Source organism: Pseudonaja textilis, chromosome 3 (assembly GCF_049901715.1).
Source record: "Pseudonaja textilis isolate UNSWEBS1 chromosome 3, rPseTex1.2, whole genome shotgun sequence".
NCBI classification, from domain to species: Eukaryota; Metazoa; Chordata; class Lepidosauria; order Squamata; family Elapidae; genus Pseudonaja; species Pseudonaja textilis.
The window spans coordinates 153,630,607-153,644,426 of record NC_141992.1 but is presented as its reverse complement, the minus strand read 5'-3'; the positions used below and the strand labels follow the sequence as shown (position 1 = coordinate 153,644,426).

Here is a 13,820-nt window from a genome sequence, read left to right as displayed (position 1 = left end):
CCACTTTCTTTTGTTTCTTATTGTATTGGCTAATAATGCATTGGAGCTGAAGCTTTAAGGCATGGGATCAAACTTGCGGTGTCACATTGCTGTCACGTGACATTTTGCCACGTTTCCCCCATTCACGGAACTGGAGTGGCCTGTGTGTGATTCATCTGGCCCACGGGCCACCAATTTGACACCCCTGATCTAAGGGATCATAGGTGGGTGACATCTGGATTCCAAAAACAAATATAACTATTCCCATGAGTACAATATTGCCACTTTAGATTTTCCTGTGTGCTAGGACATGGGAGAAAGAAACTCACAAATTTTATAAGCAATTCTGGGTCAAGGGAGCTTTAACAATGTGCTTAGAAATTCCATGTAATTCTAAAGTTCAGAAACTAGTCAGAAGATTTAATGAAGCAGCTTGTGGCAATGTAAGGACTAACTAGCAACTAAACTTTGCAAAGAGTATACCAAGCTTTAAAGGTTGTACATCTTACACGCACCATAAACACCCAATACAGATTTGGAATGTTTTCAAGGTGTTCACTGTTCCGGGTGAGATTTCCTCATATGAAATATATATGTCTATATATTTTTCTTGTTAAATGAGAATGAGAAATTTTGTGACTATTTTCAGATCTATTATGTAAGGGAAGGACAATTTATTAGGTTTATTATTATTTTTCCCCATTATCCAACCTGGAAGGATTTTTTAAAAAATGTTTAATGTTATATATTTGGGGTTCCCCCCCCCTTTTCCACCTTTTTTGTACAGTTTTTTATTATTATTATTACTGTTGGGTGTATGTTTTTTTTTTAATATTTTTCTGTTTTGTATTTTATTCCCATTGACAAAACATAAAATATACACATATTTAAAAAATAACAGATTGTGAAGTGTCAATAATTGTACCCACATCAACTCGTATTAACACATGTGAAATTGAACTATTTATTCTAAAAATAATCTAAACATACATTTTGAGATAGTCTCCTTTATATAAAATATATTTTAAGAGATTAATTTTGTTTAATTCATGTAAGTGCTGTAATCAAAGGCCTCTTGTATCTAATAATTTTCCTGAATAGACAATAATTCTACTGAACGCCACTGAATAATTACAGATAAAAATGATTAAGGACATTATAAAGTCTTACTCTTCTGCTTGAATGGAATCGGCAGGAGCCACATAATTGCTAGGAATATAGCCACTCTTTCCTGTTGCAATAGATCTTGCTTCCCACCAGTCTCCTTCCCTAAGGGAAAGGGAGGACAGGAAAATGTAATTACACTGTAATTACAACAGTAATAAAATCTTTTTCAATTATGAAATACTGCAAACGGATTCATCACCACCATCATCGTAGCTTAGATTTCTGTTTACATCTATGAAATAGCATACCAGTTAGACCTTAATATAACTGTTGTTTGTCCTATGTAGGGAAATGCCACACAGTAGGAAAGAACCGTTTGTTTCTTCCTCTAATAAACATGTGATATATAAAAAATACAATAACAGAGTTGGAAGACACTTTGGAGATCTTCTAGCGGCCCAACCGTCTGCTCAAACAGAAAACCCTACACCACTTCAGACAAATGGTTGTCCAATCTCTTCTTAAAAACTCCAGTGTTGGAGCATCCACAACTTCTGGAGGCAAGTTGTTCCACTGATTAATTGTTCTAACTGTCAGGAAATTTCTCCTTAGTTCCAGTTTGGTTCTTATCCTGCCTTCAAGTGCTTTGGAGAATAGCGTGATTCCCTCTTCTTTGTGGCAAGCCCTTAGATATTGAAACACTGCTAACATGACACCCCTAATCCTTCTTTTAATTAAATTAGACATACCTAATTCCTGCAACCATTCTTCAAATGTTTTAATTTCTGGTCCCCTAATTATCTTTGTTACTCTTTTCTGCACTCTTTCTAGAAAGAGTTTCAACATCTTTTCTATATCATGGTGACCAAAATAAGCAGGGATTTAAAAAAAAATCAAAACTTTTAATCTTTCTCAAATATTGTCAACAAAAAAAATGAACGTTCTTTTAATAAGATGAAAAATGATCATATTCAGAGAATACAGTTCCACTGTGGAACTGTAATCACTGTACTGTAATCACTCTGTTACTAAAATTAGTATTAATTAAATATATTTCTGAAAGTGCCATATTGCAAATTGCCATATAAAAGGAACATTAAGGTTGCATGTTACAGGAAGTCCTTGACGTATAATCATTTGTTTAGTTCGAAGTTACAGCAGTAGTGAGAAAAGGGATTTATAAACATTTTTCACACTTATGATCCTACCAGGTCATGTTGGACACTTGACAGCTGCCATGTATTTATGATGGTTGAAGGGGCCTGGGGTCATATGATCACCTTTTTGTGACCTTCTGACAAGCAAAGTCAATGGGGAAGCCAGATTCACTTAACAACTGTGTTACTAACTTAAGAACTTCAGCTATTCACTGTGGCAAGAAAGGTGGGCCAAAACCCATTTAACAACTGTCAATTTTGAGCTCAATTGTGGTCATAAGTTGAGATCTATCTGTATGTACCTATTCTTAGAAGTAAAGATAAAAGCAATATTATTTTAGAGGCATATGGTATAATCCTATTTACCTTTATAACTTCCAGACTGATCTGTTCTGTAGAAAGTAAAGAAGATGACTTTGATGGACATATGCAAACTCTTTTGCTAAAAGAACAAAACATTTTAAAAGGCCAGAATGTCAAGACAGCAGCTCATACAGATACTTCCCTAATTCACTGAATTATACGTAGAGGAGATACAACACAATCAGACGTATAAGATTGATATCAGCCATACTAGGTGTATGAGATCAAAAAATCAACTCCATTGGAAGACTAAAACTATTTATTGAGATTGGCTATAATAGAATCTTGCAAGTTTGATTATGTTGTATCTCCTCCTCCTTATAAGATCATTTTTCTTACTCTCTTATGACTTTTCCCTACCAGCAACAATACTATTAGGATATGTGGAAGAATATGAATGGCTAATATTGTGTAATTAAGTCCATAAGTTGACAATAATACTTACGTATTATTGATTATTTGAAAGCGTTCACCCTTCTTGAATGAAAGATCATCTCTAGTTCTTGCTTCATAATCGTACAAGGCCACAAAAACAGTAACACCCCCTTAGATAAACCCAAAAATATGGCATTAATACTTTTTTTCCTAGACAAGGAAAATAAGATACAAATCAGATTGCACATGTAGTATATGAAAGCATTTCACCAATTTTATTTTGAAGAAATATGCTTACTAAAAAATGAGAAAAGTTTATATAGTTTTAAAATAAAAACATTGCCTGAATTTATTGATTGATTTCATAATGGCCTAGGTCTCCAACCACAGTTGAGGCAATCTATACATTTGTTTAAATATATTTTGTTGTGGTTAAGAATGGAGAATCAAAGCCAGTATAAAATCCATGTTTTCCATTTAATCTCCATGTGCACCTTTTCAGTACTTTTTCCATAAATGTTATCTGCATAATGGTTTCTTTTCAAATTTAGCCCATGACAGTTATATGTTGATAGATTATTTTATGTCTAAAAATCCAATAAACAAATCCCTATTAAAATTAATAAGGTTTTCAGAATTAGCATTTATATTCAAATATGCCTTTCAAGCATTTGGGAGAAAATACGGTAGCAACATAAACTTGCAGGAATGCAGTAATCATCTTTGATATATTTTGTAATGTTATTCTGGTTTTTGCCAATAGAGGCTCTGAATTGGAGAATGATGTACTAGCCTGAAGCATTTGAAATGCAGACATCAACAATCAGCACTCTTTCTACTAAAAAAACTTCCATTAATAAATATTTCTGTTGCAACTTCTATTTATCATAACAGATAACAGATAATCAGAGTTAGAAGGGACCTTGTAGGTGATCTAGTCCAACCCCCCCGCCCAACCCTACACCATTTCTGACAAATGGCAATCCAATCTCTTCTTGAAATCTACAAAAAAGTTGGCTAAAGAATAACTCTGTATGATGGGATAAAGAAAAAAGTTGGCTAAAGAATAATTCTTATGACAATATGTGAATGAACTAAAGATTAAAACTGTTAAGAAGTACCAGTAAAATTAAGGAAACTTGGAAACCTGCATAGGAGAGTTTTACAAGTTGACACTAAGTTGGTTTATTTTATCAAGGTTAAAAAAGGCCCATTGTTACTTCTGGCAATTTTTTATGAATTTCTGCTAACACCAGGGCTGAAAAAATATTTTATGGATTTGCCTATAGATAAAGAAGGGATTTGGGATGAAGAGATAATTGGAGAGGATGAAGAATAGAATATGTGTTTATATTTGTTGTGATGAAGATTGGAAATACTGTGAATTACTTTATAACTCAAAGCAGCAAACATACATAATACTCCTTCGTCCTCTTAATTTCACCACAACAACCCTGTGAGATGGGTTGGGCTGAGTGAGTGTGACTGACCCAAAGTCACCCAACCTAACGCAGGACTAGACCTTAAAAGTCTCTTAGTTTCTAGGCTATAATCTTAATCTCTCCACCACGCCGGGTCTGAACAACTAGATGTCCTGAAGAATTTGGCATACTTTAGAGCAGCGGTCAACAACCGGTGGGCCTTGAGAAAATTTTGGTGGGCCACAGAGAAATTTCACTCCCAGAGTACCCTCCCAAAGCAATTAATCCAGGCTGCGCAGAAACACAAGGCTGCGCCGCCCACATGGCCCGCAGGAACGCTCCCTGCCCACTCACTCCTTACCTGGTAAACTTGACTGCTAAAATTACTATTTTTCCTTTTTCCTACCATCAGCTGTTCTGCCGGGAGATTTAGATTAGCTAGGAAGCAGGAAATGGTTGGATCTCTTGCTTTCTAGCTAGTCTTTAGATATTCGGCTCTGCTTCCCTTAGGACTGAAGGTTTGCTTGCAAGCAAATTCAGTGCAGACTCATGGCAAGCAAATTTGAGAGACTGAACTAGCTGATGGCAGACAGCTAGATCACTGAATGATTCTGTGAGCAACTCAATCTGCTTGCTTTGCCTGATTTTGGGTAAAAATTGCTTTTTTAATAAAAAAATTAAATATTTACATACACGGTGTATTGTGAGTTAATTTTGTGAGTTTGCTTGCAAGCAAAATTTATGTGACAGACTGAGCTAGCCAATGGCAGATAGATAGATCTCTGAATGAATCTGTGATTCTGTGAGCAATTTAATCTACCTGCCTGCTTTGCCTGATTTTGGGTAAAAGTTGCTCTTTTTTATAAAAAATTCAATATATAAATATTTATAATATTTACATACAAGCCATGCCCAGCCAGTCACATGACCACCAAGCCACACCCACAAATTAGGCCACGCCCACAGAACCAGTTAGTGGTCCCTGGGATATAAATTATGAGTTTGGTGGTCCCTGAGGTCCAAAAGGTTGGTGACCCCTGCTTTAGACAACATTGCTACTGTGAAAGATTCTCAATTCTTCCTCAGTAGCATGCTAAGTGCCACATGACCTGCTTTAGACAACATTGCTACTGTGAAAGATTCTCAATTCTTCCTCAGTAGCTGAGAGGCTCATGTTTTGGCACTGTAATCAACAATCACTTTATCTTGTCCAACATTATGATTTACTTGGAGAAAATAAAAGGAATAGTTTACTACTGATTTCTCAACACAATATAAATTGATGCTTTTGCTCCTCACTAAAATGACCATCTACCTCAGGCATCTTCCTATACTGTTGCTGCTCTCCAATATATATTGTCTGCTTGCTTTAGTTGGGTACTGGGATGATCTTCATGCCAAGAATGACCTTGCTAGGAGTATTTATGCTTGGTGTTCAATCATGGTATCTTTCATTGACCCCTCCCAGGAACTTCCCCATGCTCACAATGTAGCAGCAAAGCAGGACCTGAGAGAGTATACTAAGCCTCCACTAAGCCTCCTAATTGAAATGCTCACGGTATTTTCATCCCTAAGGCTTGATGGAAAACCGGGTTCTGAATTATCAGAAATTCAATGTACACTACAAGCATTCCCATTTAGAAATCTTTTTGGCTGTAGTTAAACTAAGGCATTCATATGGAAAGAGTTAATTATCTGATCTGAATTTTACTTAAAACATTTTTAGTGCCTGGGTTTGTAAAGACTAAAACATTTCACCATATATATTTTTTCTCTAAACACTTACATCGATTATAGATGATCATTTCTATAAATGGACTTCTTATTACTGCTAACATAGCACAACTCCAAACCAGCTATCGTAAGGGGTGTGTGTGTGTGTGTGTGTGTGTGGTTTGGTAGTAGTGATGTTGCCAAGTTTGCCAAAGAAAAGCTTTTGGAAGCTGTGTAGTTTAGTAAAAAGATTAATTAGAGGTAAACAGAGGTTTATCAAATGAGGTGGTAGTTCCTTGAGCACAAATGCATATTCAGGCTGTTACAAGAGGTGTCCATCGGAGTCTGAAGTGGTCTAGAACACTGAGCTCACTGCGTTCTATTCCATGCTTGAGATTAGTTTACTGCATGCTGGAATGCTATTATGACATAAATCATGATTATTTGCTGCCAAAATGTTTCATTTTCATTTTTTTCCCCTCAGTAATGAGCAGGTTTAAAATCACGCCTTTATTTTTTTGTATAGTCTAGAAGTAGTGAAGCCTATCAATATGCCTACATTTTTCAGAAAAAAATGTTCTTACCCACATTTATATAAAACAAATTAGCAACAGACTGAACGAAAGTATGCAACTCAAAATAGGGAAATGTCAAGATTATTGTTCATATTTTTAAAACTTTCTATGATTTTAAGATGAAACAAATGGAATTTCATTATATACATTACTGAAAATTATGTTGTTGGGTTATAAAATACAAACATGGCAAAATAAAATGATAAAATACACTAAACTTTTATTTACAAAGAAAGACTTGAGGTATTTTAAAGGGATGAACGCTTGTTTTTGACTTTTCGATTTAAATGTGTAGAAATTCTGTAAATAGAATCGATTCCCATAGCACTTTGTAAAAAACGGATTAGAAATGCAATACCTGCTGGATATAACAGTAAGTAATGGCAAAATCTGCAGCCTTTCATCACAACACTTCTATGCCAAAGGTTTGTTGAGAAATTGCCACAATACTACATATTTATTCAATATTACCCATCCTCAATATTTAGTAGAGTCATGTCTTATGTCACTGTATGAATATCATTCCTTGTTCAAGATAAGAAGGTGGCTAGTCAACCATCAATTTGAACCACATAGGACAGAGGTAACCGAGGTTCTTTTATATTGTCAGGTGTTCTTGTTTTTACCTTATGATTAAAGGAATCATTGGCTCCATCTTAGTGGGGATTAGTATTAATGGAATCTACACCCAGACATGAATGATATTCACAGATGGAACTGTTTTGCCAAAAATCTTTAAATTCTATGACTTTTCAAGTTTGTACCTGTGTAAAAGCTGTACATATATGAATTTATGGATGATCCAGAAGAATCTGTTACATGTAAGTAACTAATCCGCAATCAGTCCTACCTAAAACCTGGGAAGTTGATTAATGTATTAAAGAGAAGTCAACCATTAGTACAACTGTTGGGACTGTTGACGCGGAATGCTGTTTTGTACAATTTTATTTCTTTATGTATTTATTTTTTAATCATTTTTGCATATTTCTTGGAGCACAGGACACTCACACTGTTTGCAGCAAAATCAAGCTTTTCTCTAGTACTGCTTGACTTTTGTACAATCTTACAATAGGTGTTTTTTAATAGCATGCAACTCTTGTTTCGGAACTACTAAAGGTTTTTTTTTGCTATCTGGTGGTAATTTTAAGACCATGCTTACCTGTTAGACTACTAGGATATGGACATGGCACTGGAGAAAATGAAGAAGATGCTCCTCCAAAAGGTGTCATACCAGATGACCCACCAAAAGGAGTCATGGAATGGCTATTAAAATTAATTGATGGTCCTTTTACTGCAGGTGACTGATTAGCTTGGGGAGAATCGGATCCATAATTGCTTACAGGGGAGGTAATTGTCTCTGGAGTATTCTCAGTTCTATATTTCATACTAGGACTTTTATCTTCCTTGCTCTTAATGCACCCCATGGTCTTTTCTGTAGAGAAAAAAAGGATAGTATTGCATGTGAATATTTCATTATTGTTTAAACTGTTCACTAAATATTTAGAATAATTTAGAGATCACCTTAGAGACATATTTACTCTTTAAAACAAAGATTTTAAACACCTCTGTCTACATATTAGCTGTATTCAATTGATTTAATTATACTACTTTATTACAGCCAAAAGTTAGAAACATAAATTGTTCTAAAGATACATTCCAAGGGTGTTTTTCAAAGGGCAACTGAACTATAGAAGAGATAATTCCACCAGACTGTCAATTATTTGGAAGCCTCCACTCACAAACAAAAAAATCTCCACACCACAAGCCAGGCAAACACCTGGGCACAAACAGATCCCCCCTGATACCTCCAGCTCAAACACACCCCAACCGGGCACCCAGATGAAACCTAGCTTCCTAACAAATGATAGCCGTCCATTTACTCAGAGCCAAGCTGCACTAAAAGCCTCAAATACAGAAACACAATGTTGCCAGCCAATCAAGACACAAAAAAGCCACAAAACAGACAGAAGATATCAGAAACACCAATCAAGCAGAACACAGCAAACTCCAAGACCAATAAACAGAGACCAAGACTCCCAACCAATCAGGATGAAGAAAAAACCATTCTGGCACAGCAGTAGGCTAGCCCCAAATTTTAAACTGAAATGACTGTGAAAGTCTGACTCACAGACGAATACAATACAGAAGCCTGATGATGGCAGATGAGATTCTGCCAAAACATTGCTACAACTTTAAAAGCACAACTACAATGACGTGGGAAAATACCCGAACAAAGCTGAATGCCATACATGTAAGTACCCGCGAAAACGTAACACACACACACACACACACACACACACATATATATATATAATTTAAATTTAATATAAAAAATAAAATTTTTATATTAAATATATTATCTTTTTTAAAAAAATCGTATTAGTGGCCCTCAGGATTTAAAAGTATGAATTTGGTGACCCCCGGTCTGAAGTATTTCAAAAAATTCTTTCTACTTCAATTCTGCACAATACTTAGGCCAAGGTTTCAATTTGGGAAAAAAAAATTAAGTTCTATGAATACTAGCTGGTTCCTTTAATAATAATAAAAATTGCTTTATGGTTGTTGAAGATTTTGATCCTAGTGGGCCTTCTGGATTCCCTCGGGACAGAAAACCAATAGTGTAAAACCAATTTTAATCATTTTAATCAATTGAAATTAGAATATTTTTGGTAATCTCTTTTTTCTTTTCGCTCTCTAAGCCAAATGATATATGATTTGATAATGCCACAGGGCAACTAGACTAATGATGAAAACAGCATGTCTGATGGTAATTAAGTTGAATCCAGGCACTCATTTGAATTATATGCTGAATTAGAATTATATAGTTAATATTCAATTAGCATTTGTGAGTCACCCTTTTCTAATTCAACAGTTTTCTTTCAGTAGGGGAAACATTATATATATGAAAATTAAAAGAACAGCTTGCAGGAGAATTCATAAAACATAAAAACTAAAAGATTCCTATATGGTATCTTTGTAGATTATCACCAACATGTACACTAATATATAACCAATAGATAAATAGATCTACTAGATAAATTTTTAAGACACAAAATTTTAAAAAGCACTGCATTTCCAAGAAAATAACCTAGAAGATTTAGTTATCTTTATCTAGCAGCCAGCTGGCTGTCAAGGAGCTACATGACTTTTCCTCATTACTTTAAAAATAAATACAATTTACACAATACACTATGCAAATCCTTAGAAAGGGAGGTTTCTTAGTCCCACACATGCTTCTTTTCAATGCAAGAATACATCAGAAGTACTGTTAAAGTTTCTTAGAAAACAAGAGATACATAATCATTCGAATTCCATCAAAGACTGAAAGTTTTTAGTAGAATAAATATTGCCCTCAAACCACACCCACAAACTATAGGGACAATTCATTTACATATACAGATGAATGCACATTAGTGTAATTTGCATGATCATCAACTTATAAATTGTGACTGATAGCTAATGTAAGATTTAAAACATTGAAACACCTTTTGAAGAACATAAAAACCACAAAACCACAATACTGAATGAAACTAAACCACAGGGGCCTTGCTGTTCCAAATGGTAGGTGCTCAATCAAAATGATAGGTCTCCTGCATGCCAAGAGATGACCCAATTCAGTGTGGACTTGAAGCATGCCTACTCTGTTGTACCTTGAGAAACGGACAGGAACAATAATAAATAGTCCTGCAAATAACCCTGCTTAATGCAATAAAAGGCTGTATGGTGATAAGCAGTACCCTGAATTGTACCCAGACGCCCAGTGAGCCAGTGCAGCTTTCAAAGTAATAGTATTAATTGGTAATCAGCACCCTGGATTGACTCATAAATCTATAATGAGCCAATGCAGCTTGCAAAATAATGGTGTTGATGGTGTAGCATACTCATAACTGCACATAATTCTGCATCTGGACCAACTGCAACTTCAAATAGTGTTCAAGAGCAAACCATATAGGGCCCACAGGTAGCCCACGGGTAGCACTTATAGCCACAATTGAAACCAAAATTTCCGTTGCCAAGTAAGGTAGTTGTTAAGTTAATTTTGCCCATTTTATGGCATTGTTTTGCCACAGCTAAGTGGATCACTGCAGCTGTTAATGACTCATGTGGCCATTAGGGAAGTCTGGCTTTCCCCATTGACTTTGCTTGTAGGAGAGAACATGGTGGCGCAGAGGCTTAATGATGCAATTGCCAGAACTCTGGTGGTCTGAGTCCAGTTCCCTGGGATAGGATGAGTTCCCGTCACTTGTCCCTAGCTCCTGCCCACCTAGCAATTTGAATCATTATTTGATTTCCACTGAAGATTGCAAATGGTGATCCCATGACCCTGGGACAATGAAATTGTCGTAAATATATTCCAATTGCCAAATACCTGAATTTGGATCCCATAATCATGGGGATGCTGAAATAATTATAAGTGTAAAACTGGTCATAAATAATTTTTTTTTCTGTGTTGTAACTTTTCTGTTCAGTCACGAGTAATTGTAAGTTGAGGACCAAGCAGAACATAGCCAAGGAATCGGTGAGTGTGAACAGATTTTCCTGATCCAAGAAAATTCACAACTGATGCACACTATAACTCTCTTGGTTACTGCAGCCACCCAATTTTAAACAGCACAGAGAGTTCAAGAAGACCCTCAAATTACAAACTAGTTCTATCTGGGGAGTGCAACACATGCAGAACTAAAGGTGGCAGTCCTTAGATCAAGGAACCCCGAATTCCCTCAGCCACAGTCTTTATAGGGTTAAACCAAAGTTTATTTTTCTCCAACCAAACCACTTTAGCCTCCAGATTCCGACAAAGTGTCTTAACAGCTTGGTTGGCCCAGGATAGAAATGCATCTCTAAGAACCAATAGTGAACTAATTATTTTTAATCCCGAAGTGATGATCTAACATAGTGCCTTCAAAGGAAAGAAGAGGATATAGAACTCTAAGGAGACTCATGAAGGAGGGATCTATGGCTAGACACCTTTCTCCCTATCTACACTGACTGGAAACACAAAATGGTGGAGAACCATTTCACACCCAACTCAGAAGCCAATCAAAAATGATACCATGATTGATGGTATTAAAACCTGTTGAACAATCAAGGAAGATTGGGGGATGCACCACCCCCATCTAGCTGCAACAAGGGCTATCTACAAGTATAATCTATGCCATCCATGTACTAGGGTCCAGCTAATGATTTTTCCACAATCCTCCGGAACTGCAAAGCAAACATCTTCTCAATCACTTTCCCTAAAACAAAATAGGGAAGCTGTTGTACATCATCCAGTACTGTAGGATTCAGGGATAATTTCTTGAGGGGATACATCATTGCTTCCAAAAGTCAGAGGAACCACCCATTCTTTCAAGGATGCATTAAACACTGCCCTGAAATCCTGTCCAAGTTTATCTCCGTCATACCGAATAAAACAGAGTTAATTTTGAGTTTCTTTCTCAAGTTTGCTTCAATCTCTGTGTGAAGTTGCTGCAAATCACTCCTTGTTCTTTCTTACCTTCCCCAAAGTCATCTCTAATTTCATTTTACACTGACGGCGCACACCACAGTCCCTGAGTCTAGCTGCAGGGTGCAAGAGACTGAGTTCTACCATAGCAAGTCTCGTGACAGCTGCTGAATGGAGGGGAGAATTCACTCCTGCTGCCACTAAGCACTGTCTCCTGGGTTACCATCACCACCAATGTTCAGGTGGAGATTGAGAATCAGACCTGAGACCTATTGCTGCCATCACCATCTGAGTGAGGATCACAACCAGCTCTGTAGCTATCACCAGGACAAGTGCTACCAGATATTCCTCAACCCAAGAGTTACCATGTCCCATGAAACCGGTCACTGTTGGGGCTTCAACTGCTGCCACTCCACCTTTAAATCACTACACAATTCAGATATCCACATAGCCCTGTTTATGCTTAGATAAAATGTCAGCCATGGAGAAGATTAATTACCTTGGCCATCCAAGGTCAAAAACAGCCATGACCTACAATTTTTCTGATTAATTAAATCATCTAGGATGATCATCTAAATAATCTAGGACAGGGGTCTCCAACCTTGGTAATTTTAAGCCCGGAGGACTTCAACCCCTAGAATTTCCTTGCCAGCTTTGCTGGCTGGAGAATTCTGGGAACTGAAGTCCACCAGGCTTAAAGTTACCAAGATTGGAGACCCCTGATCTAGGACATCCAAATGCATTTATTTAGTCCAAAAGAAAACTGTTTCAATTATATTGTTATGTATCCACTTTTATTTATAATAACTTGTTGCTATGTAGTATAAATATAATTATCAATAGATACAACACAATTCTGTAGTCAGAACTGGTCAGCCTGAGAAACTTTAGAATTTGGCAGAAGGATTTAATCTGTGATATCATCAAAACTGCACAAACAAATATTTCAGCCACATTGGCACAATATTACATTGATTGGAACATTTAGCTATTTTCTAAGTTTTCCCAAAGCTTTAGACACTTCCAATATTTTTGGGCAACATTCTTGTTCTTTCTCTGGAAGAAATTGGCATTTTATAATGTGATACTTTATTTGACAATAAGTGCAATAGCAATAGCAAGACAAAGATGAAGATATATTCAAATATTGAAAGGGTACGTAACCACATGGCACATGATAATATTTTATTCACATTTATTTTTAGAATATGTTTTAAAATTTGACAACATTTACTAGAAAGAATTGTGAATAAGAAAAAGTGAATCACTACTATAAAATATTTTAAAACTTGTACAATTGTACTGAATCTTTTGGTAGCGTAGAATGTCTTGACAGTCCATAGTTTAAATATTTCTATGCATAGGTATTCCTTCTCCCTATAAACCTTCAGCAATCATTTTGAAAATGCACACAGTAATGATTTGGAAAGTAGATACAGGTTAGTAACATGAATCGCATTAGTATAACAATTGTTTGTTACAAAGCACGTGCTTAATCCTCTCACTAAAAGTTAATGGAAACATAAACTAACCTTGTTGCACTTATCCTTGAAGACAAATTCTATTGAATTGAATGGGAATTCATATAAAGCAAGTGCAAAACTTTCCAATCACAAATATTTATCTTTGCCTGAATTGTATAAAATGAACTTTTTTTTGCTTTTAGAATAGAATAGAATAGAAT

At 35.9% G+C, this 13,820-nt stretch overlaps 1 protein-coding gene across 1 annotated transcript in view; it reads right to left on the bottom strand.

The window, feature by feature from the left end:
* Nucleotides 1-13,820, bottom strand: part of YES1 (YES proto-oncogene 1, Src family tyrosine kinase) — a 40,144-nt gene that overhangs the window by 14,652 nt on the left and 11,672 nt on the right. The window contains exons 2-4 of the mRNA XM_026699339.2: nt 7,850-8,122; nt 3,052-3,151; nt 1,150-1,248 (exon numbers count right to left, since the gene is read on the bottom strand). Of these exons, the coding sequence (XP_026555124.1) occupies nt 1,150-1,248; nt 3,052-3,151; nt 7,850-8,114 (464 nt within the window). The 5' untranslated portion in view covers nt 8,115-8,122. The remainder of the gene's footprint in view (nt 1-1,149; nt 1,249-3,051; nt 3,152-7,849; nt 8,123-13,820) is intronic.